Source organism: Aquarana catesbeiana, linkage group LG04, assembly GCF_042186555.1.
Source record: "Aquarana catesbeiana isolate 2022-GZ linkage group LG04, ASM4218655v1, whole genome shotgun sequence".
In the NCBI taxonomy this organism is placed as follows: Eukaryota; Metazoa; Chordata; class Amphibia; order Anura; family Ranidae; genus Aquarana; species Aquarana catesbeiana.
In genome coordinates, this window is record NC_133327.1 from 17,376,023 (window position 1) to 17,401,306 (window position 25,284).

The 25,284-nt window shown below is 44.0% G+C and overlaps 1 protein-coding gene across 1 annotated transcript in view; it reads right to left on the reverse strand.

The window, feature by feature from the left end:
- CHRNA2 (cholinergic receptor nicotinic alpha 2 subunit) overlaps positions 1–25,284 on the reverse strand; it is a 127,059-nt gene that overhangs the window by 93,436 nt on the left and 8,339 nt on the right. Inside the window, exon 2 of the mRNA XM_073624882.1 lies at positions 15,470–15,773. Within this exon, the coding sequence (XP_073480983.1) occupies positions 15,470–15,539 (70 nt within the window). The 5' untranslated portion in view covers positions 15,540–15,773. The remainder of the gene's footprint in view (positions 1–15,469; positions 15,774–25,284) is intronic.

Here is a 25,284-nt window from a genome sequence, read left to right on the forward strand (position 1 = left end):
GTCCATCTCCTGTGGGGAGGGGGGGTGGCATTAGCTTCCCGCCCCCCCACCCCAAAATATAGAGCACTGCTCAGTACAATGGCATCATAGGTGTTATTGCATTAGGGTGTGCACTCCAAAGTTCAAATACATGTTACTGATCACTCACTGTGTTCATTCAGAAGGGGAAGGGGCCATTAATTAGTTAATAAGTGTGAAGCTTTGGGCAATGTTCTGCTGGGAAACCTTGGGTCCTGCCATTCATGTGAATTTTACTTGACACCAACCTAATAGAGATGGGCTCGGGCGTGTTTTGGATCCTAGTCTCAACCCACCTGCCCAATCCCACCATGAAGCCCACACTGCACACCGCTAATCCGATGGCGTCCCTAGGGGGGGCAGAGGGGGCCCTGACCCCCCCCCCCCCCCAACATAATGCTGTGCCCCACCATGTGTCCCCCCCCCCCCCCCCCCCAAAAAAAAAAATTTTTTTTTTTTTTTTAATTTTTTTTTTTTTTACAAAAAGGCAATGTATAAGAGGGAGAGCGTCCCCAGTCAGCTCCTGCGGGTGATTTCTTCCCCCTCCCTCTGCTCGCTGACACTGCATAATGCGAGCGCTCACACAACCACGGCCGCCCGATCTGCTCCTTCACCTGCATCCTCATTGGCAGGGAGAAGAGCGAGTTGCAGGAAGGACTCCACCAGGACTCTCAGTTACTGAAAAAACAGACTGATTTCTCCCGTCCTTAGGACAGGAGAACCAGCCTGTAAATTCCAAGAGATGCCAGACCAGCACTGTCAATGAGCAATTGTGTGTGTTCTTAGTTCTCAGGCCCAATGTAAACCTAAGAATAGGTCATAGAGTTATTGTCAAGTTAACTGATTTATATTGATGATGCTTAATTTAGTCTTAGGCATTTAAGCTTCAAAAAGGGAAATCTGATCACAAAAGGGTCACTCTTTCATGACCAGACTTCCCTTTGAAATGTACATTGTCATGGAGCTTAGTGAATATGGTGAAATTGAGAAGCCATGCTCACTTGAATAAATAATAATAGTGTTAAAGATTTTTAAGAAAATATTTTTCTTTAACATGCCTGGGTATACAAAGTAATCCCTATCTCTAACCCTAACTAACCTTAACTCTAACCCTAACTCGATCCCGAAGTCTAACTCTAACCCTAACCCCAACCCTATCCCTAATGCTAGCCTTCACTCTAACCATAACTCTAACCCTAATACTAATCCTATCCCTAACCCTAATGCCCTGTACACACGATAGGATTTTTCGATGGAAAATGTGTGATAGGACCCTGTTGTCGGAAATTCTGACCGTGTGTAGGCTCCATCACACATTTTCCATAGGAATTTCCGACACCCAAAGTTTGAGAGCTTGCTATAAAATTTTTGTCGGAAATTCCGATCGCGTGTACACAAATCCAACGCACAAAGTGCCACGCATGCTCAGAATAAATTAAAAGATGAAAGCTATTGGCTACTGCTCCTTTTATAGTCCCGACGTACGTGTTCAGAACGATTGGATTTTCCGACAACTTTGTGTGACCGTGTGTAATGCAAGACAAATCTGAGCCAACATCCGTCGGAAAAAATCCATGGATTTTGTTGTCGGAATGTCTGATCAATGTCCGACCGTGTGTACAGGGCATAACTGTATCCCTAATGCCAACCTTAACTCTGACCCTAACCCTAACTCTAAACCTAATTCTAACTTTAACTCTAACCCTAACCCTAACTCTGACCCTAGCTCTAACCCCAACTCTAACCTTAATCCTAAACCTAATTCTAACCCTAACTCTAACCCTTGCCCTAACTCTAACCCTTACTCTAACCCTATTTCTAACTCTAACCTTATCCCTAATGCAAATCTTATTGCTGACCCTAACTCCAACCTTAACTTTAACTCTGATCCTGTCCCTAACTCTAGCCCTAACCCTAACTCTAACCCTAACCCCAACCCTATCCCAAATGTTAACCTTTACTTTAATCATAACTCTAACCCTAATTCTAACTCTAATCCTAACCCTAACTCTAACCCTAACCCCAACCCTATCCCAAATGTTAACCTTTACTTTAACCATAACTCTAACCCTAACCCCAACCCTATCCCAAATGTTAACCTTTACTTTAACCATAACTCTAACCCTAATTCTAACTCTAATCCTAACCCTAACTCTAACATCAACTCTAATTCTAATCCTATAACTAACTCTAACTGTTTCTCTAATGCTAACCCTAACTCTAACCCTAACCCCAACCCTATCCCAAATGTTAACCTTTACTTTAACCATAACTCTAACCCTAATTCTAACTCTAATCCTAACCCTAACTCTAACATCAACTCTAATTCTAATCCTATAACTAACTCTAACTGTTTCTCTAATGCTAACCTTAACTCTGACCCTAACTCTAAACCTAATTCTAACTTTAGCTCTAACCCTAACCTTAACTCTAACCCTATTCCTAACGCTAACCTTAACTCTAACTCTAACCCCAGCTCTAACCCTAATTCTAACTCTAACTCCAACTTCAACCCTTACCCTAACTCTATTTCTAACTCTAACTGTATCCCCATGCTAACCTTAACTCTAACCCTAACACCCACTGTAACCCTAATTTGAACTTTAACCCTAACGCTAACCTTAACTCTGACCCTACCTCTAACTCAAACTATAACCTTAATTCTAACCCTAACTTTAAATTCTAACTTTAGCACTGACTAACTCTATCACCTACTCTAACCCTAACTCAAACTGTAACCCTAGCCACACACCAAAGCCTATACTACCTATCACCTCCAATCAGATCCCAGCTGACAGGAAACAATTGCACAGTGAGGGTCTTACCCCCCCTGACAACACTGGGCCCTGATTGGCTGCTTGGGCCCCAAATGCTACATTGCGGGGTGGCAGATGACATATCAGGTGCTTCCCCATACCCAGATGTACTAGGAGCCTTGGGGAAGAGTAATGATGGTTGGAATGGGGGGGGGGGGCGGTGCAAGTAGAGGCTCCTGAGGGTGCCTAGGACAGGGTGGTGGGTGTGTATAGATTGTTTTGTGTCAGGTTTACTTTAAAAATTACAATGAAGCAGGATGCAGTTGCTTCACCGTCACACTGTCGGAGTTCCTGGAAATAAGAAAATCTATTGTAGTTAGAGAGACACAATTAAAGCCAACGAGCCTTCCTGTATTCAATGCAGGTGCAGCTTTCTCCACTCCAGTAGATGCTTCCCATTCATCGAGCACATTTATTGCTCCACCAAACAATCGTTTCCAGGGAAGGATATTTATTCCATGTTAAATTGGCATAAAATAACTGTGACCACCCACCGAGTCCATTTTTAAAGGAATAACATGCCAACAATCATATGGCGCCTTACGCGGAGGCTGCCATTAGTAACTTTTTATGAAAATGCCTGGCTGCTTTGGTGGCCTCAGTACTTTCTGGAACATAAATGATCAGCAGCATTGAAAAGGGCATCACTCGCGCCTCCTGGATGAAGCTCATAGACAGTACATGTATACCCCAAACTTTTCTCTTTTACTTTTGGTAAGAGGCGGGAAAGGTTTGGATGGGTGTGTGGGGGAATCCCCAGAGATCCGCTAACTTTTAACCAAAAAGTTTGTAGGTTCACTGCCAGACTTAAGGAACAACCTATAATATACGTTTTCCTGGCGCGCCGAGTCACAAGGGCCAATCATTTTTAGGAATAATTAACTCAGACCCTTTTCCATAAAAAGGATATGGCATTCATTGGTACATCAATACAAGGATTTTTGCAATGGTACATAGCTGTCATGGTAGTGCCCAGATTCCCAAGTCATTTGTTTGACCATAGATCGCTTACCCGCCAGAACTGTAAAAGATTTGCCCCCCACCTCCATAGCTTTTAATGTGGTTCACAAACTTTGAGAATGTTTCATGAAACTGTTTGCAAACTGAATCCCTAGTTAAAGCCCCTGTCAGGTATTTATTGCTGGGAAAGAAGTAGGAAATGGAGCACAGACTGGAGGAAACATTGTCCAGATCAGTTTTATGTATTATTGCATTCAATAACCAGAATCAATGCATTTTGAGGGTTACAAAGTCCACGCCTGATCAGAGCTTAGAAAATTCAGATGGCATCAGGATGAGTCCGGAAGCAGAATACTCATATGACAACCCAAACGTTGGATTTCTCATCTCTTTATGTAACTTAGATGATGGTGGCCAGGACCAATAGAGAAAATGGATCTCCTACACATTCTTGAACAAGTATTCATACCCCTTGAAATTTTCCACATTTTGTCATGTTACAACCAAAAATTATACAGTTGTGCTCATAAGTTTACATACCCTGGCAGAATTTATGATTTCTTGCCCATTTTTCAGAGAATATGAATGATAACACAAACATTTCTTTCACTCATGGTTAGTGTTTGGCTGAAGCCATTTATTATAAATCAACTATGTTTACTCTTTTTAAATCATAATCACGACAGAGACTACCCAAGTGACCCTGATCAAAAGTTTACATACCTTAGTGATTTTGGCCTGATAACATGCACACAAGTTGACACAAAGGGGTTTGAATGGCTATTAAAAGGTAACCATCCTCACCTGTGATCTGTTTGCTTGTAATTAGTGTGCGTGTATAAAAGGTCAATGAGCTTCTGGACTCCTGACAGACCCTTGCATCTTTCATCCAGTCCTGCACTGACGTTTCTGGATTCAGAGTCATGGGGAAAGCAAAAGAATTGTCAAAGGATCTGCGGTAAGATGGTAGTTAAACTGTATAAAACAGGAAAGGGGTATAAAAAGATATCCAAGGAATTGAGAGTGACAATCGGCAGTGTTCAAACTCTAATCAAGAAGTGAAAAACGAGGGGTTCTGTTGAAACCAAACCACGGTCAGGTAGACTAACTGAAAGTTCAGCCACAACTGCTAGGAAAATTGTTCAGGATGCAAATAATAACTCGAAAATAAGTTCAGGTGAAATACAGGACTATCTGAAAACATGTGGTGTGGATGTTTCAAGATCCACAATAAGGAGGCACTTTAAGAAAGATGGGCTGCATGGTCAAGTCGCCAGAAGAAAGCCATTACTACGCAAATGCCACAAAGTATCCCACTTACAATATGCCAAACAGCACAGAGACAAGCCTCAAACCTTTTGGCACAAAGTCATTTGGAGTGATGAGACCAAAATTTAGCTTTTTGGCCACAACCATAAACGCTTCATTTGGAGAGGAGTCAACAAGGCCTATGATGGAAGGTACACCATTCCTAATGTGAAACAGGGAGGTGGATCACTGATGTTTTGGGGATGTGTGAGCTACAAAGGCACAGGAAATTTGGTCAAAATTGATGGCAAGATGAATGCAGTATGTTATCAAAAAATACTGGAGGAACATTTGCATTCATCATCCAGGAAGCTGCGCATAGGACGTACTTGGACATTCCAACATGACAATGATCCAAAACACAAGGCCAAGTCCACCTGTCATTGGCTACAGCAGAATAAAGTGAAGGTTCTGGAGTTGCCATCTCAGTCTCCTGACCTTAATATCATTGAGCCTCTCTGGGGAGATCTCAAACGTGCAGTTCATGCAAGACAGCCCAAGAATTTACAGGAACTGGAGGCTTTTTGCCAAGAGGAATGGGCAGCTTTACCATCTGAGCAGATAAAGAGCCTCATCCACAAATACCACAAAAGACTTCAAGCTGTCATTGATGTTAAAGGGGGCAATACACGGTATTAAGAACTGGGGTATGTAAACTTTTGATCAGGGTCATTTGGGTAGTTTCTGTTGTCATTATGATTTAAAAAGAGTAAACACAGTTGATTGATAATAAATGGCTTCAGCCAAACACTAACCATGAGTGAAAGAAAAGTTTTTGTTATCATTCATATTCTCTGAAAAATGGCCAAGAAATCATAAATTCTGCCAGGGTTTGTACACTTATGAGCACAACTGTAAACAGCGGTAAACAGCGGACAGAGGGAGAAGAACCAGAGAGAGAGGGGAGAAGAACCGGCAGAGGCAGAAGACATCAGCGGAGGAGGCAGAAAAGCCAGAGAGGGGAGAAGAAGTTGGAAGAGACACCAGAGCTGCCTTAATAAATTACTTTAAAAACCCGTGTACTGTGTTTTATTTTTGACACATTTTCTTTTTTTTTTTAGGCAAATGGGTAGGGGTACAATGTACCCCATACTCATTCACATAGGGTGGGGGGCCAGGATCTGGGGGCCCCCACCCACTCGCTGTGAGAGTCTATTTTGGGTTGTTTTTGATGGTTCTCATGTAATTGAAAAAATTGTGCTGGTCGAAAGCTTGTCATTGATTTAAAACGGAAAACACACATTTGGCTACTAGAAGATGGCGCTAAGTATCATAGTCATTTTAAATGATACTTAGTGACATCTACTGGACAAGTGTATTTTATTCATTTTAAATCAATAAAAACCTTCTGACCATTTGTTTTTTTTACTTTTTTATACTTAGTGCCCCGATACTTACTATGATACTTAGCGCCATCTAGTAGCCAAATGCAAGGATAACAAGCATGCCTGGACTATGGCTGGAACCAGGAGCTTCCAAGGACATGGTCCTGATAATCATTGCCAACCCCTCATGCTACAGCATGAAACATCAAATTCCCCCTGTGTATGTGTGGCAGTACAAGGGTGGATGTTAATTAGGGATGAGCTTCGTGTTCGAGTCGAACCCATGTTCGACTCGAACATCGGCTGTTCGGTCGTTAGCCGAATTGCGAACGATATGGGCCGTTCGCGCCAAATTCGTGTGGCGCGTCACGGCCCATAATTCACTGTGGCATCACAGTGCATTGCTGGCTGATGATTGGCCAAGCATGCACTATGACCCGCATGCTTGGCCAATCACAGCACCGCCTGAACAGAGAGCCGTAATTGGCCAAAGCCAAGGAGGCTTTGGCCAATTATGGCTCAGGGAATTTAGTACACGCCCCACACTATATAAGGCCGCCTGCACAGCGGCCCTGTGTAGTGTGTGTTCCGGCATTCATTGAGAGAGAGAGAGACAAACAGTGACATTTGATTTGAGTTAGATAGATTAGGCAGAACAGTCAGTCAGTTAGCTGCACTTACAGTGTATTGTGTATATATATGCATCCCAGGTGTTGCATATATATATATATATATATATATATATATATATATATATATATATATATATATATATATATATATATATATATATATATATATATATATATATACACACACTGTATTCAGTTTAGCTAGATCCGTTCTTGTTATCTTCCTACTGACAGGCAGGCTTGTCTTGTTATAGTATATACAGCTACCTGAAGAAAATTACTGGTGTTCTTTTGATCCTATTAGTACCACAGTCAGGCAGCTAGACTATTTACAGTTAGTGCAGTGCGTCCTGCTCACAGTGTTCAGCTAAAACTACAAGTTAGTGGGGTGCGTCCTGCTCACAGTGTTCAGCTAAACCTACAAGTTAGTGCGGTGCGTCCTGCTCACAGTGTTCAGCTAAACCTACAAGTTAGTGGGGTGCGTCCTGCTCACAGTGTTCAGCTAAACCTACAAGTTAGTGGGGTGTGTCCTGCTCACAGTGTTCAGCTAAACCTACAAGTTAGTGCGGTGCGTCCTGCTCACAGTGTTCAGCTAAGCCTACAAGGTAGTGCGGTGCGTCCTGCTCACAGTGTTCAGCTAAACCTACAAGTTAGTGGGGTGCGTCCTGCTCACAGTGTTCAGCTAAACCTACAAGTTAATGGGGTGCGTCCTGATCACAGTGTTCAGCTAAACATACAAGTTAGTGGGGTGCATCCTGCTCACAGTGTTCAGCTAAACCTACAAGTTTAGTGCAGTGCGTCCTGCTCACAGTGTTCAGCTAGATCCGTTCCCGTTATCTTCTTACTGACAGGCAGGCTTGTCTTGTTATAGTATATACAGCTACCTGAAGAAAATTACTGGTGTTCTTTTGATCCTATTAGTACCACAGTCAGGCAGCTAGACTATTTACAGTTAGTGCAGTGCGTCCTGCTCACAGTGTTCAGCTAAAACTACAAGTTAGTGGGGTGCGTCCTGCTCACAGTGTTCAGCTAAACCTACAAGTTAGTGCGGTGCGTCCTGCTCACAGTGTTCAGCTAAACCTACAAGTTAGTGGGGTGCGTCCTGCTCACAGTGTTCAGCTAAACCTACAAGTTAGTGGGGTGTGTCCTGCTCACAGTGTTCAGCTAAACCTACAAGTTAGTGCGGTGCGTCCTGCTCACAGTGTTCAGCTAAGCCTACAAGGTAGTGCGGTGCGTCCTGCTCACAGTGTTCAGCTAAACCTACAAGTTAGTGGGGTGCGTCCTGCTCACAGTGTTCAGCTAAACCTACAAGTTAATGGGGTGCGTCCTGATCACAGTGTTCAGCTAAACATACAAGTTAGTGGGGTGCATCCTGCTCACAGTGTTCAGCTAAACCTACAAGTTTAGTGCAGTGCGTCCTGCTCACAGTGTTCAGCTAGATCCGTTCCCGTTATCTTCTTACTGACAGGCAGGCTTGTCTTGTTATAGTATATACAGCTACCTGAAGAAAATTACTGGTGTTCTTTAGATCCTATTAGTACCACAGTCAGGCAGCTAGACTATTTACAGTTAGTGCAGTGCGTCCTGCTCACAGTGTTCAGCTAAACCTACAAGTTAGTGGGGTGCGTCCTGCTCACAGTGTTCAGCTAAACCTACAAGTTAGTGGGTTGCGTCCTGCTCACAGTGTTCAGCTAAACCTACAAGTTAGTGTGGTGCGTCCTGCTCACAGTGTTCAGCTAAACCTACAAGTTTAGTGCAGTGCGTCCTGCTCACAGTGTTCAGCTAAACCTACAAGTTAGTGGGGTGCGTCCTGCTCACAGTGTTCAGCTAAACCTACAAGTTAGTGTGGTGCGTCCACCTCACAGTGTTCAGCTAAACCTACAAGTTAGTGGGGTGCGTCCTGCTCACAGTGTTCAGCTAAACCTACAAGTTAGTGTGGTGCGTCCACCTCACAGTGTTCAGCTAAACCTACAAGTTAGTGGGGTGCGTCCTGCTCACAGTGTTCAGCTAAACCTACAAGTTTAGTGCAGTGCGTCCTGCTCACAGTGTTCAGCTAGATCCGTTCCTGTTATCTTCTTACTGACAGGCAGGCTTGTCTTGTTATAGTATATACAGCTACCTGAAGAAAATTACTGGTGTTCTTTTGATTCTATTCGTACCACAGTCAGGCAGCTAGACTATTTACAGTTAGTGCAGTGCGTCCTGTTCACAGTGTTCAGCTAAACGTACAAGTTAGTGGGGTGCGTCCACCTCACAGTGTTCAGCTAAAGCTACCTGTAGAAGGTTGGTGGTGTTCTCATACTACAGGCAGGCAGTTGATTTTCTAGCTGCAGTAACAGTACATATATATATATATATATATATATATATATATATATATATATATCCCAGCTTAGTACAGCTACAGGCCATTAGTATGTCTGGAAGGCCAAGAAGGAGAGGCAGACAGTCACAAGCCAATAAGAGAGGGCAAGCAGGCTCTGTGTCTAGTGCTGGTCGTGGAGACGGTGCATCCTCATCAGCACGTGGCCGTGGGACACGCTTGGCCTTTTTTTCGGCAGCTGGCCGTGTTGAGCCGCAACCTTCGGAAGACTTGGTCGAGTGGATGACCAAGCCGTCCTCATCCTCCTCATCCTCTCTCATCCATGCCCAGGGTACTTTGTCTGGCAAAGCAGCGGCCTCTTCCCTCGGCTCAATGTCATCAGTGACTCCTTCCCTAGCCCCACCATGTCCTCGAACTGTTTGACCACAGTGTTGGGTACATGCTCCAGGAGGATGCCCAGCGCTTGGAAGGCTCTGATGATGATACTGAGCTCGATGAAGGCAGTAACATGAGCACGGACAGAGGGGGTGCCCAAGAAGGACAGCAATCTGGCAGTCATGCTCCCCCTGCTGCAGCATACTGCCAGGTTTGCTCTAGTGATGAGGAGGGAGGGGATGATGAGGTCACTGACTCAACGTGGGTGCCTGATAGGAGAGAGGAGGAGGAGGAGGAGGAGGCGGCACATCACCAACGAGGCAGGATGCCCTCCAGGGGCCAGCCTAAGGGCAGCACATTGACTGCATCACACCCCAAAGCTCCACATGTGCAGGGCGCTGCAGTCTCTGCACGTTATTCAAAAAGTTCTTTGGTGTGGGCCTTTTTTGAGACGAGTGCATCAGATCGCACCGCTGCTATTTGCAACATATGTCTCAAGCGTATCTCGCGTGGCCAAAACATCTCCCGCTTGGGTACCACATGCTTGACCAGACATATGTTGACCTGCCATGCAGTTCGTTGGCAAGCGTATCTAAAAGACCCACACCAAAGAACAAAGAGGACCTCTCCTTGCTCCTCATCAGCTGAGATTTCCAACCCCACTATACCTTCAGTCCTCTCTGAGACCTGCACTGAGAGGAATGAAGGTGTAGAATTAGGTGTGTCACAGCCAAGTACTTGTGGGCAATCTGCTTTTGGTACACCGACGTCAGATTGTACCAGGCAAATTTCCCTGCCCCAGCTGCTGCACCGCCGAAAGAAGTTTGCTCCCAGCCATCCACATGCCCAGCGGTTGAATGCTAGCTTGGCAAAATTGCTAGCACTTCAACTGCTGCCTTTTCAGTTGGTAGACTCTGCCCCCTTCCGTGAGTTTGTGGAATGTGCGGTTCCTCAGTGGCAGGTACCCAAACGCCACTTTTTCTCACGGAATGCGATTCCGGCTCTCTACCGGCATGTGGAAGGCAATGTCCATGCCTCGCTGGACAGGGCGGTCAGCGGTAAGGTGCATATTACCGCTGACTCATGGTCCAGCAGGCATGGACAGGGACGTTACCTAAGTTTCACGGCGCATTGGGTGACTCTGCTGGCAGCTGGGAAGGATGCAGGACAAGGTGCAGTAGTGTTGGAGGTTGTTCCGCCACCATGCCTCCAAAATGCTAATGATTGTGACACACCTCTCTCCTCCACCCCCTCCTCTTCTTCTTCCTCCATGGCCTCTTCCTGTGCTTTGTCCTCGGAACCAGCAGTGCTCCGTAGCCGTTCAAGGGGCTACGCAAGTACGCAGGCCAAAAGATGCCATGCGGTGCTTGAGCTGGTGTGCTTGGGGGACAAGAGCCACACTGGGGCAGAGGTTCTGTCAGCTCTGCAGGGGCAGGTTCAGAGGTGGTTGATGCCACGCCAACTTAAGGCAGGAATGGTGGTTTGCGACAATGGCACCAACCTCCTCTCTGCCCTCCGACAGGGACAAATGACCCATGTGCCCTGTTTGGCTCACGTCCTTAAATTGGTGGTGCAGCAGTTCTTGGGCAGGTACCCGGGCTTACAGGATGTCCTGAGGCAGGCCAGGAAAGTCTGTGTACATTTCCGCCGGTCATATAATGCCAGTGCTCGGCTGACGGACTTCCAAAAGGAGTTTAACCTGCCCAAGAACCGCCTAATCTGTGACATGCCCACCAGGTGGAACTCAACGTTGGCCATGCTGCAGCGGCTGCACACGCAGCAGAGGGCCATCAATGAGTACCTGTGCGACTATGGCACCAGGACAGGGTCAGGGGAGCTTGGTTTTTTTTCCCCACGCCAGTGGGCCATGATCAGGGATGCATGCACTGTCCTGTCACCATTTGAGGAGGCCACGAGGATGGTGAGCAGTGACAGTGCATGCATCAGTGACACTGTCCCCCTTGTCCACCTGTTGGAGCACACGCTGCGTGGAATAATGGACAGGGCACTTGAGGCAGAACAGAGGCAGGAAGAGGAGGACTTCCTTAGCTCTCAAGGCCCCCTTTATCCAGACAGTGTTCCTGCGTGCCCGCCGATCACACAGGAAGAGGACGAGGACAAGGAGGAGGAGGAGGAGGAGGAGGAGGAGGAGGAGGAAGATTGTGTCAGTATGGAGGTGGAGCCTGGCACTCAGCATCAGCAGCAGTCTTTAAGCGATCAGTCCCAAGAAACACATGGACTTGTACGTGGCTGGGAGGAGGTGGCTGCGGACCATTTCGTCCTTAGTGACCCAGAGGACTCCGGACCGAATGCCTCAGAAAACCTACACTGCATGGCCTCCCTGATCCTGCAAAGCCTGCGTAAGGATCCTCGTATTCGTGGTATCAAGGAGAAGGACCAATACTGGCTGGCAACCCTCCTTGATCCACGTTACAAGGGTAAGGTTGCGGACCTTATCTTGCCATCGCAGAGGGAGCAGAGGATGAAACATCTTCAGGAGGCCTTGCAGAAAGGTCTGTGCAACGCGTTCCCAGAGACTGGGAGGTTACAAACTCCTGTTTCTGGACAACGTGTTGCTGAGGCTTCGGTCAGTCAAAGAAGGAGCGGTGGAGAAGGTGGCCGTCTGACCGATGCGTTCAGACAATTTTTTGGTCCGCAGCCCCAAGGTATGATCGGTTCCAGCAACCATCGCCAGCGTCTGTTTTACATGGTGCAGGAATACCTAGGGGCAAGATCTGACTTGGACACCTTTCCCACCGAAAATCCTCTGGGTTACTGGGTCTTGAGGATGGATCACTGGCCAGAGCTTGCACAGTATGCAATTGAGCTACTGGCCTGTCCTGCATCCAGCGTTCTTTCGGAACGCACATTCAGTGCTGCTGGAGGCGTGGTAACCGATCACAGGGTGCGTCTGTCCACCGACTCGGTCGATCGACTGACCTTCATAAAAATGAATCAGTCTTGGATCACCACCAGCTACCAAGCACCTGATGCTGATGTAACCGAATAATTTTTTTTGAAATCTCAGATCCCTTCAAAGACTGCCTATGCTGATGCTGAGTGACTATCCCTGAGTAATTATCCTCTTCCTCCTCAATCATCACGCTGATAGCTTGTAAGAACATTTTTGGTTCTGGGCGCCACCACCAGTGTCTAAGGCACAATTTTTCAGCCCCTGTTTAACAGGGGCGTGTAATTACAATTTTTGATGCAATACTTTGCAGCAGGGCTCGTTCCTGCGTTCCAACTAGAGTGTCTGTGAGGGGTTGCAGTGTTGTGGCACCAGCACCACCACCACCACCAAAGGCCCAATTTTTCTGCCCCTGTTCAACAGGGGCATGTAATTACAATTCTTGATCTAATATTTCACAGCAGGGCCCATTTCTGCACCCACCAAGAGCGAGTGAGGACTTACAGTGTTGTGGCACCAGCACCACCACCACCAAAAGGCCCAGTTTTTCTGCCCCTGTTCAACAGGGGCATGTAATTACAGTTCTTGATCTAATATTTCACAGCAGGGCCCTGTGAGGGCTTACAGTGTTGTGGCCACAACAACACCTAAGGCCCAAATTTTTGCTGAGTATATAGGGCAGGCCCCTACTTTCAAACATCTAACTTACAAACGACTCCTACTTGCAAACGGAAGGAGACAACAGGAAGTGAGATGAAATCTACCCCTAGGAAGGGAAATTCTCTCCTGTAAGAGTTAATATGGGAAAAACATTTCTCCTTTCCACTGATGCTTTCCAATCCTTGTTCCACAAAAAACCCCAAATTCTCAAAAAACATTTGTCATTGGGACAAAAAGTGAGGTGAAATCTTCTGAAGAGGAGGAAAGACAGCAAAACAAATGTCACAGGGGTGATAACCCTTCCCTATGTTTTCCAAAAAGCTTAAAAAAGATTTTTTGGCTGGAGTTAAACACGTTAAAAATGTACCCGTTCAAAATGACAAACAGATTCTACTTAACAACAAACCTACAGTCCCTGTCTTGTTTGCACCGCCTGTATACTGCTGTTCAGAGTATATAGGGCCTGGTGGCCCCACACCTTTCCTTATTTTAATTTGGGTGCGGGGTTCCCCTTAATATCCATACAAGACCCAAAGGGCCTGGTAATGGACTGGGGGGTACCCATGCCGTTTGTCTCACTGATTTTCATCCATATTGCCAGGACCGGACATTACATTAAACCCACAAGCAGTTTTAAATGAGATTTTTTCCTTTAAAAATGACATTTGGTGCAGGGACTGTTCTAAACACGGGAAACACGCGCCACTTTACATGCATACCATAGACACCCCCCAGGTACGATATTTAAAGGAATATTTCACTTTTTTTTTTTACTTTAAGCATCATTAAAATCACTGCTCCCGAAAAAACGGCCGTTTTTAAAAGTTTTTTTTGCATTGATACATGTCCCCTGGGGTAGGACCCGGGTCCCCAAACCCTTTTTAGGACAATACCATGCAAATTAGCCTTTAAAAAAAATTTTGATTTCGAACGTTCGAGTCCCATAGACGTCAATGGGGTTCTAACGTTCGTGCGAACTTTCGGTCCGTTGGCAGGTTCTGGTGCGAACCGAACCGGGGGGTGTTCGGCTCATCCCTAATGTTAATGTCCATATGCCACATATATCATTGAAGCACAACCATTAGGTCTGATGTCTCAGTAAAGAGAACCTGTCACAGCAAAATACAGCACATACCCTTTGTGATAGCAATAAAGATCGTTTTAGAAAAAGTAATATATAAAAATTTGTATTTGATAAACATGGGTCCTTTTATCATGTGACAGCTCAGGGATGGTGGAGACCCCTCATAATGAGCAGAGGAGGTGTACAGACCCTGGAACTCAGCACAGGGATGGTGGCAACCCCTCATAATGGGCACAGCAGGTGTATAGAGCAGGAAAATTTAAATGAGAATAAGGAGTGACCCCACTAACTCTAACATTAGGGGAGTATGAGGAGTGACCCCCCCCCCCCCCCGACTTTGACATTAGAGGAGTATGAGGAGGAGTCACCCCCTGACTCTTAAATTAGAGGAGTATGAGGATTGACCACCCTGGCTTTGATACTAGAGGACTATAAGGAGACCCCCCCCCCCAACTTTGACCGTAGAGTAGTATGAGGAGGGACCCTCTGACTTTTACATTAGAGCAGAGTGAGGAGTAACCCCTGATTTATACATTACGGTATGAAGAGTGACCCTGTGACTTATACATTAGAGGAATATGAGGAGCGACCCCCTGACTCTTACCTGTGGTGCCCCCCCCTGACTCTTACCTGTGGTGCCCCCCCCGACTCTTACCTGTGATGCCCCCCCCTGACTCTTACCTGTGATGCCCCCCCCTGACTCTTACCTGTGATGCCCCCCCCTGATTCTTACCTGTGATGCCCCCCTGACTCTTACCTGTGGTGCCCCCCCCTGACTCTTACCTGTGGTGCCCCCCCCTGACTCTTACCTGTGGTGCCCCCCTGGCTCTTACCTGTGGTGCCCCCCCCTGACTCTTACCTGTGGTGCCCCCCTGACTCTTACCTGTGGTGCCCCCCTGACTCTTACCTGTGGTGCCCCCCTGACTCTTACCTGTGGTGCCCCCCTGACTCTTACCTGTGGTGCCCCCCTGACTCTTACCTGTGGTGCCCTCCCCTGACTCTTACCTGTGGTGCCCTCCCCTGACTCTTACCTGTGGTGCCCTCCCCTGACTCTTACCTGTGGTGCAGGCTGTCATATAACAGAGGAGTCGGGTGAGTGAGATAAGTGCACACAGTCTGTAGCCCATCCTGATGGTTGAGGTGTTACTGTTCTCTTCCAGAGCCCCCCGGGGCCCCTAACCAGAGCTCACATCCAGTACAGGAGCCGTGCCGTTCATCAGAGCCGAGCCGTCCATTAGCTGGGAGGTGGGAGCTGTCCGCCGTGCTGAACTAATACTCCGACCGGCCGGGACAATGCTGTCTGCAGTGCTGAGATCCTCCACCGGGAGAGTCCTCTACTGTCCACAACCTGGAGAGGAGACCTGAGAACATACAACAATACTCATATTACTACATACACCCCTTCACTGCCGGGATACAACAATACTCATATTACTACTACATACACCCCTTCACTGCCGGGATACAACAATACTCATATTACTACTACATACACCCCTTCACTGCCGGGATACTACAATACTCATATTACTACATACACCCCTTCACTGCCGGGATACAACAATACTCATATTACTACATACACCCCTTCACTGCCGGGATACAACAATACTCATATTACTACATACACCCCTTCACTGCCGGGATACTACAATACTCATATTACTACATACACCCCTTCACTGCCGGGATACTACAATACTCATATTACTACATACACCCCTTCACTGCCGGGATACAACAATACTCATATTACTACATACACCCCTTCACTGCCGGGATACTACAATACTCACATTACTATACATACACCCCTTCACTGCCGGGATACAACAATACTCATATTACTACTACATACACCCCTTCACTGCCGGGATACTACAATACTCACATTACTACATACACCCCTTCACTGCCGGGATAAATAATACTCACATTACTATATACACCCCTTTACTGCCGGGATACAACAATACTCACATTACTACATACACCCCTTCACTGCCGGGATACTACAATACTCACATTACTACATACACCCCTTCACTGCCGGGATACAACAATACTCACATTACTATATACACCCCTTTACTGCCGGGATACAACAATACTCATATTACTACATACACCCCTTCACTGCCGGGATACAACAATACTCACATTACTATATACACCCCTTTACTGCCGGGATACAACAATACTCATATTACTACTACATACACCCCTTCACTGCCGGGATACAACAATACTCATATTACTACATACACCCCTTCACTGCCGGGATACTACAATACTCACATTACTACATACACCCCTTCACTGCCGGGATACAACAATACTCACATTACTACATACACCCCTTCACTGCCGGGATACAACAATACTCACATTACTACATACACCCCTTCACTGCCGGGATACAACAATACTCACATTACTACATACACCCCTTCACTGCCGGGATACAACAATACTCACATTACTACATACACCCCTTCACTGCCGGGATACAACAATACTCACATTACTACATACACCCCTTCACTGCCGGGATACTACAATACTCATATTACTACATACACCCCTTCACTGCCGGGATACTACAATACTCACATTACTACATACACCCCTTCACTGCCGGGATACAACAATACTCACATTACTACATACACCCCTTCACTGCCGGGATACTACAATACTCATATTACTACTACATACACCCCTTCACTGCCGGGATACTACAATACTCATATTACTACTACATACACCCCTTCACTGCCGGGATACTACAATACTCACATTACTACATACACCCCTTCACTGCCAGGATACAACAATACTCATATTACTACTACATACACCCCTTCACTGCCGGGATACTACAATACTCACATTACTACATACACCCCTTCACTGCCGGGATACAACAATACTCACATTACTATATACACCCCTTCACTGCCGGGATACAACAATACTCACATTACTACATACACCCCTTCACTGCCGGGATACAACAATACTCACATTACTATATACACCCCTTCACTGCCAGGATACAACAATACTCATATTACTACTACATACACCCCTTCACTGCTGGGATACTACAATACTCATATTACTACATACACCCCTTCACTGCCGGGATACTACAATACTCATATTACTACTACATACACCCCTTCACTGCCGGGATACTACAATACTCATATTACTACATACACCCCTTCACTGCCGGGATACTACAATACTCATATTACTACTACATACACCCCTTCACTGCCGGGATACTACAATACTCATATTACTACATACACCCCTTCACTGCCGGGATACAGCAATACTCACATTACTACATACACCCCTTCACTGCCGGGATACAACAATACTCACATTACTACATACACCCCTTCACTGCCGGGATACAACAAAACTCACATTACTATACATACACCCCTTCACTGCCGGGATACAGCAATACTCACATTACTACATACACCCCTTCACTGCCAGGATACAACAATACTCACATTACTACATACACCCCTTCACTGCCAGGATACAACAATACTCACATTACTACATACACCCCTTCACTGCCAGGATACAACAATACTCACATTACTACATACACCCCTTCACTGCCGGGATACAACAATACTCACATTACTACATACACCCCTTCACTGCCAGGATACAACAATACTCACATTACTACATACACCCCTTCACTGCCAGGATACAACAATACTCACATTACTACATACACCCCTTCACTGCCGGGATACAACAATACTCACATTACTACATACACCCCTTCACTGCCGGGATACAACAATACTCACATTACTACATACACCCCTTCACTGCCGGGATACAACAATACTCACATTACTACATACACCCCTTCACTGCCGGGATACAACAAAACTCACATTACTATACATACACCCCTTCACTGCCGGGATACAGCAATACTCACATTACTACATACACCCCTTCACTGCCAGGATACAACAATACTCACATTACTACATACACCCCTTCACTGCCAGGATACAACAATACTCACATTACTACATACACCCCTTCACTGCCGGGATACAACAATACTCACATTACTACATACACCCCTTCACTGCCGGGATACAACAATACTCACATTACTACATACACCCCTTCACTGCCAGGATACAGCAATACTCACATTACTACATACACCCCTTCACTGCCGGGATACTACAATACTCACATTACTATACATACACCCCTTCACTGCCGGGATACAGCAATACTCACATTACTACATACACCCCTTCACTGCCAGGATACAACAATACTCACATTACTACATACACCCCTTCACTGCCAGGATACAACAATACTCACATTACTACATACACCCCTTCACTGCCGGGATACAACAATACTCACATTACTACATACACCCCTTCACTGCCAGGATACAGCAATACTCACATTACTACATACACCCCTTCACTGCCGGGATACAACAATACTCACATTACTACATACACCCCTTCACTGCCGGGATACAGCAATACTCACATTACTACATACACCCCTTCACTGCCGGGATACAACAATACTCACATTACTACATACACCCCTTCACTGCTGGGATACAACAATACTCACATTACTACATACACCCCTTCACTGCCGGGATACAACAATACTCAAATTACTACATACACCCCTTCACTGCCAGGATACAGCAATACCCATTCTCTGCACATATACATTTCTCACATTACTATATTAAGCCTTCTCTGCAATCATATTATATTGCTCATATTACTATAGTAACCCTTTCCTTGCAAAGCCACAACATTGCTCGTATTAGTATATTAACCCTTTCTCTGTAGTAGGCACAGTATTTCTCGGGTTACTATACCAACCCTTTACCTGCAAAGCTGCAGCATTGCTTTTGTTACATTGTTAACCCTTTCCCTGCATATGATACAACATTGCTTACATTACTGGGGAGGCTACTGGATTAACCCCTCAGTTGCAATATACTACACCGTTTACCTTACTGGATTAACCCTTCCCGCTCCTGTATACTCCATGGTTCACCTATATAATTAACCCATCACTTCCCTGTACAACATGTGTCTGAACCCTGCCATTGTCTGTGCTGTCCCGCCATACTTACATTAGAGGAGATACTGGATTATCCCTCTGACTGCTCCATGCAAAAGGTAGTTACATGACTAGTTTAACCCCTTCACTGCAGTACACTAAATAGTTCACATTAACTGTATAATGCAGTATAACATATATTTGTTCAGTAATATATATATATATATATATAGTTCATATTACATAATTAACCCCTTCACTGTATTGCACAAAGCTGTTCACCTTCCTGGAGGTTTCACTGGATTAACCCCTTCGCTGCAAGCTACGTTTGGTTTAAACCACTACAGTATATTAAACTTGAAGTTCACAAATATTATTCCAAACATTACTCAGATTACTAGTATTACCCTCAAATTAACCCCTTCTTTTCATTTTACTCCATCCAACATCATTCATGTTCCTGGAGGCAGATTAATCCATTTACCGCACTATAAAAAAAATTACCGTACTCATGCATACCAAAAGTGCTTCCAGATTAACCCCTTCACTGCACCAAGTACAAAATGGGTGGCGGGATTAGCACCATCTCTGGTGGATCCAGCATTAATTGCGTTACCAGAGAAACTACAAAATGAACCCCTTCATTGCTCCATACAGTATATTGTTCAGATTATTACTAGATGTTCTCTACTGGATTAACCCCTTCACTGCAGTATACAAGCCATGCTCACATTACTGGGTTAAACCCTTGCTCTACATTACATTAAAATGTTCACTTTGCTGGAGGCTTACACGTATTAATCCAAGCATTGCTCACATTACTGTAGTTACCCTCCAATTAACCCCTTCTTTCTGTTTTACTCCATCCAGCATTATTCATGTTCCTGGAGGCAGATTAATCCATTTACCGCACTATAAGAAATTACTCATGCATACCGAAAGTGCTGCCAGATTAACCCCTTCACTGCACCAAGTACAGAATGGGCTGACGGATGAACCCCGTCTCTGCTGGCTCCAGTATTAATTGCATTACCAGAGAAACTACAAAATTAACTCCTTCATTGCTCCATACAGTATATTGTTCAGATTGCTCCTGGATTAACCCCTTCACTGCAGTATACAAGCCAGGCTTACGTTACTCACTTCAGCCCCTGCTCTACTGTTGACTTTGCTGGAGGTTCACATTGTGCTCCAAGCGTTGCTCACATTACTCGCGTTACCCTCAAATTAACCCCTTCTTTCTATTTTTACTCCATCCAACATTATTCATGTTCCTGGAGACAGATAAATCCATCGACCGCGCTATAAAAAGTTAAAGTTACTCATGCATACCAAATGTGCTGCCAGATTACCCCTTCACTGTACCAAGTACAATGGGCTGCTGGATTAACCCCATCTCTGCTGGATCCAGCATTAATTGCTTTACCAGAGAAGCTACACAATTAAACCCCTTCATTGCTCCATGCAGTATATTGTTCAGATTGCTAGTTGTGCTCCTGGATTAACCCCTTACTACAGTTGACAAGCCAGGCTCACATTACTGCGTTAAGCCCCTGCTCTACAATATATTAAACTGTTCACTTTGTTGGAGGCTTGCACATATTACTCCAAGCATTGCTCAAATTACAAGTGTTGCCCTCCAATTAACCACTTCTTTCTGTTTTACTCCATCCAGCATTGTTCATGTTTCTGGAGGCAGATGTAAAATCCATTTACCAGCACTATAAAAAATGACTCATGCATACCAAAATTGCTGCCAGATTAACCCCTTCACTGCAAAATACATTCTTCAAGTTACTAAATGTGCTGCTGCAACTTCTGTGATTGACCCAGCATTGTTCATATTACCAGACAAACTGCAAAATTAACCCCTTCACTGCTCTATATATAGCGTTCAGATTACACCCTTCACTACAGTATATAAACCAAGTTCACATCACAAGTGTTCACATGGCTCGAGGTTCACACACGATACCCCAAACATTGCTCAGATTACTAGTGTGAACCTCAAATTAACCCCTTCATTGCATTTTATTTAAAGGAACATCATTCATGTTTCTGGAAGCAGATTCATCCATTTACTGCACTATAATAAAAAAAATAAAGTGCTGTCAGATTAACTCCTTCGCTGCAGAATAAATAGTTCAAATTAGAAATAGGTTGCTGCTGGATTAACCCCTTCTCTGCTGGATTCAGTATTAATTGCATTACCAGAGAAACTACATTTAACACCTTCACTGCTCTGCAAATTGTTCAAAATACTAGATGGCCTGCTGCATTGATGGACTGCTGGAATAACCCCTTCACTACAGTATACAAGCCATATTCACATTATTGGATTAACCCCTTCACTACAGTATACAAGCCATATTCACATTATTGGAATAACCCCTTCACTACAGTATACAAGCCATATTCACATTATTGGATTAACCCCTTCACTACAGTATACAAGCCATATTCACATTATTGGATTAACCCCTTCACTACAGTATACAAGCCATATTCACATTATTGGATTAACCCCTTCACTACAGTATACAAGCCTTATTCACATTATTGGATTAACCCCATTCACTACAGTATACAAGCCTTATTCACATTATTGGATTAACCCCTTCACTACAGTATACAAGCCATATTCACATTATTGGATTAACCCCTTCACTACAGTATACAAGCCATATTCACATTAATGGATTAACCCCTTCACTACATTATACAAGCCTTATTCACATTATTAGATTAACCCCTTCACTACAGTATACACACCATATTCACATTATTAAATTAACCCCTTCACTACATACCCCTTTACTACAGTATACAAGCCATATTCACATTATTGGATTAACCCATTTACTACAGTATACAAGCCATATTCACATTGTTGGATTAACCCCTTCACTACAGTATACAAGCCTTATTCACATTATTAGATTAACCTTTTCACTACAGTATACAAGCATTATTCATGTTATTGGATTAACCCCTTCAGTACAGTACACAAGCCTTATTCACATTCGATTAACCCCTTCACTACAGTATACAAGACTTATTCACATTATTGGATTAACCCCTTCAGTACAGTATACAAGCATTATTCACATTATTAGATTAACCCCTTCACTACAGCATACATGCCATATTCACATTATTGGATTAACCCCCCTTCACTACAGTACACAAGCCTTATTCACATTAGATTAACCCCTTCACTACAGTATACAAGCCTTATTCACATTAGATTAACCCCTTCACTACAGTATACAAGCATTATTCACATTAGATTAACCCCTTCACTACAGTATACAAGCCTTATTCACATTAGATTAACCCCTTCACTACAGTATACAAGCCTTATTCACATTAGATTAACCCCTTCACTACAGTATACAAGTCTTATTCACATTAGATTAATCCCTTCACTACAGTATACAAGTCTTATTCACATTAGATTAATCCCTTCACTACAGTAAACAAGACCTATTCACATTATTGGATTAACCCCTTCACTACAGTATACAAGCCTTATTCACATTATTGGATTAACCCCTTCACTACACTATGTTCACATTGCTCGAGGTCCACACATATGACCCCAAGCATTGCTCAGATCACTAGTGCTACCCTCAAATTAACCCCTTCTTTACATTATACTTCATCTAACATTAATCATGTTCCCAGAGGCAGATTCATCCATTTACCACATTCTACAAAATTTTTCATACATACCAAAAGTGCTGCCAGATTAACACCTTCACTGTCCAATACATTTTTCAGTTTACAAAATGTACTGCTGGATTAACCCTTTCTCCATTAGATACAGCATAATTCATATTGCCAGGAAAACAACATAATTAACCCCATTCACTGCCCTATATACTGTATTGTTCTATTGCATTAACCCCTTTCCACCTAGATAAATAACTATTCACGTTACTGGAGGAGCTTTGGGGGTTAACCCCTTCCCTACTAAATTACAGAACATGCTCATTCACAACCAGTTTGCTTTCCAGGAGGGACATTGTTCATGTTATTGGATGTGCTCGCAGATTAACCCCTTCTCTGCACCATACAAAATGATTGATATTACTTCACTGTACTATAAATTATCCACATTACTGGGAAGACCATTGCTCACATTACTGGAGATGACAGTGGATTAACCCCTTTCCTGCTGGAAACAACATTGTTTTTGCCAATATCAACCCTTCCTATTCAGCACTGTTACACGAGTGGCTTTGGAGTAACCTCCTCAAGCGTTCACCTCACTGAAAAAGCAGATGTATCTCCCACTTCACTGGACTAAAGCAGCTTTCTGGCACATTGATTTTTTCTTAATACTAAAGGTGCTGCTGGATTAACCCCTTTACTGCAAGGTAAAATATTACTGCAACATCAGATCGATTGATCACAATGAACTAATCAGCACTGTTTACATTACAGGCTGTGCTCCTCAGTAACCCTTTCTCTGCTAGATACAACGTTGTTGTTTAGAGGAGGTTTGGAGTAAAACCCCCGTACTGCATGATAGGAGGAACCAGAGCAGTCTTCATAGACGGGGGAGATAGACAACGATTAAATCTGGACAATCACTATACTGTATAGATGTGTGATAGAGAAAGAAAGAGTATGTAGTAGATAGTGGAATGAATGCTAGAGATAGATAGATAGATAGATAGATAGATAGATAGATAGATAGATAGATAGATAGATAGATAGATAGATAGATAGATAGATAGATAGTGAGAAAAGAAGAAGAGAGAAAGAGAGAGAAGGGAAAAAGGAGAAAGTGAGAGAGAGAGAGATAGAAGTAGACAGGGGGAGAGAGGAGAAAGAAAGAAAGAAAGAAAGAAAGAAAGAAAGAAAGAAAGAAAGAAAGAAAGAAAGAAAGAAAGAAAGAAAGAAAGAAAGAAAGAAAGAAAGAAAGAAAGAATATAGTAGAGCAGAGCAGGATATTGATAATAACTATAATGGATAGATAGAGAGAGAGAGAGAGAGAGAGAGGGGGGGAGAAAGAGAGAAGGGAAAAAAGAGAAAGCAAGATAGAAGTAGACGCGGGGAGAGAGAATAATGGAGAAAGAAAGAAAGAAAGAAAGAAAGAAAGAAAGAAAGAAAGAAAGAAAGAAAGAAAGAATATAGTAGAGCAGAGCAGGATATTGATAATAAATATAATGGATAGATAGATAGATAGATAGATAGATAGATAGATAGATAGATAGATAGATAGATAGATAGATAGACAGAGAGAGAGAGGGGAGAGAGAGAGAGAGAGAGAGAGAGAGAGAGAGAGAGAGAGAGAGAGAGAGAGAGAGAGAGAGAGAGAGAGAAGAGGGGAGAGAGAGAGAGAGATAGATAGATAGATAGATAGAGATAGATAGAAAGAGAGAGAGAGAGAGAGGGAGAGGGAGAAGGGAAAAAAGAGAAAGCGAGATAGAAGTAGACGCGGGGAGAAAGAAAGAAAGAAAGAAAGAAAGAAAGAAAGAAAGAAAGAAAGAAAGAAAGAAAGAAAGAAAGAAAGAAAGAAAGAAAGAAAGAAAGAAAGAAAGAAAGAAAGAAAGAATATAGTAGAGCAGAGCAGGATACTGATAATAAATATAATGGATAGATAGATAGATAGATAGATAGATAGATAGATAGATAGATAGATAGATAGATAGATAGATAGATAGATAGATAGATAGATAGATAAGAGGGGAGAGAGAGAGAGATAGATATAGATAGATAGAGATAGAGATAGAGATAGAGATAGAGATAGAG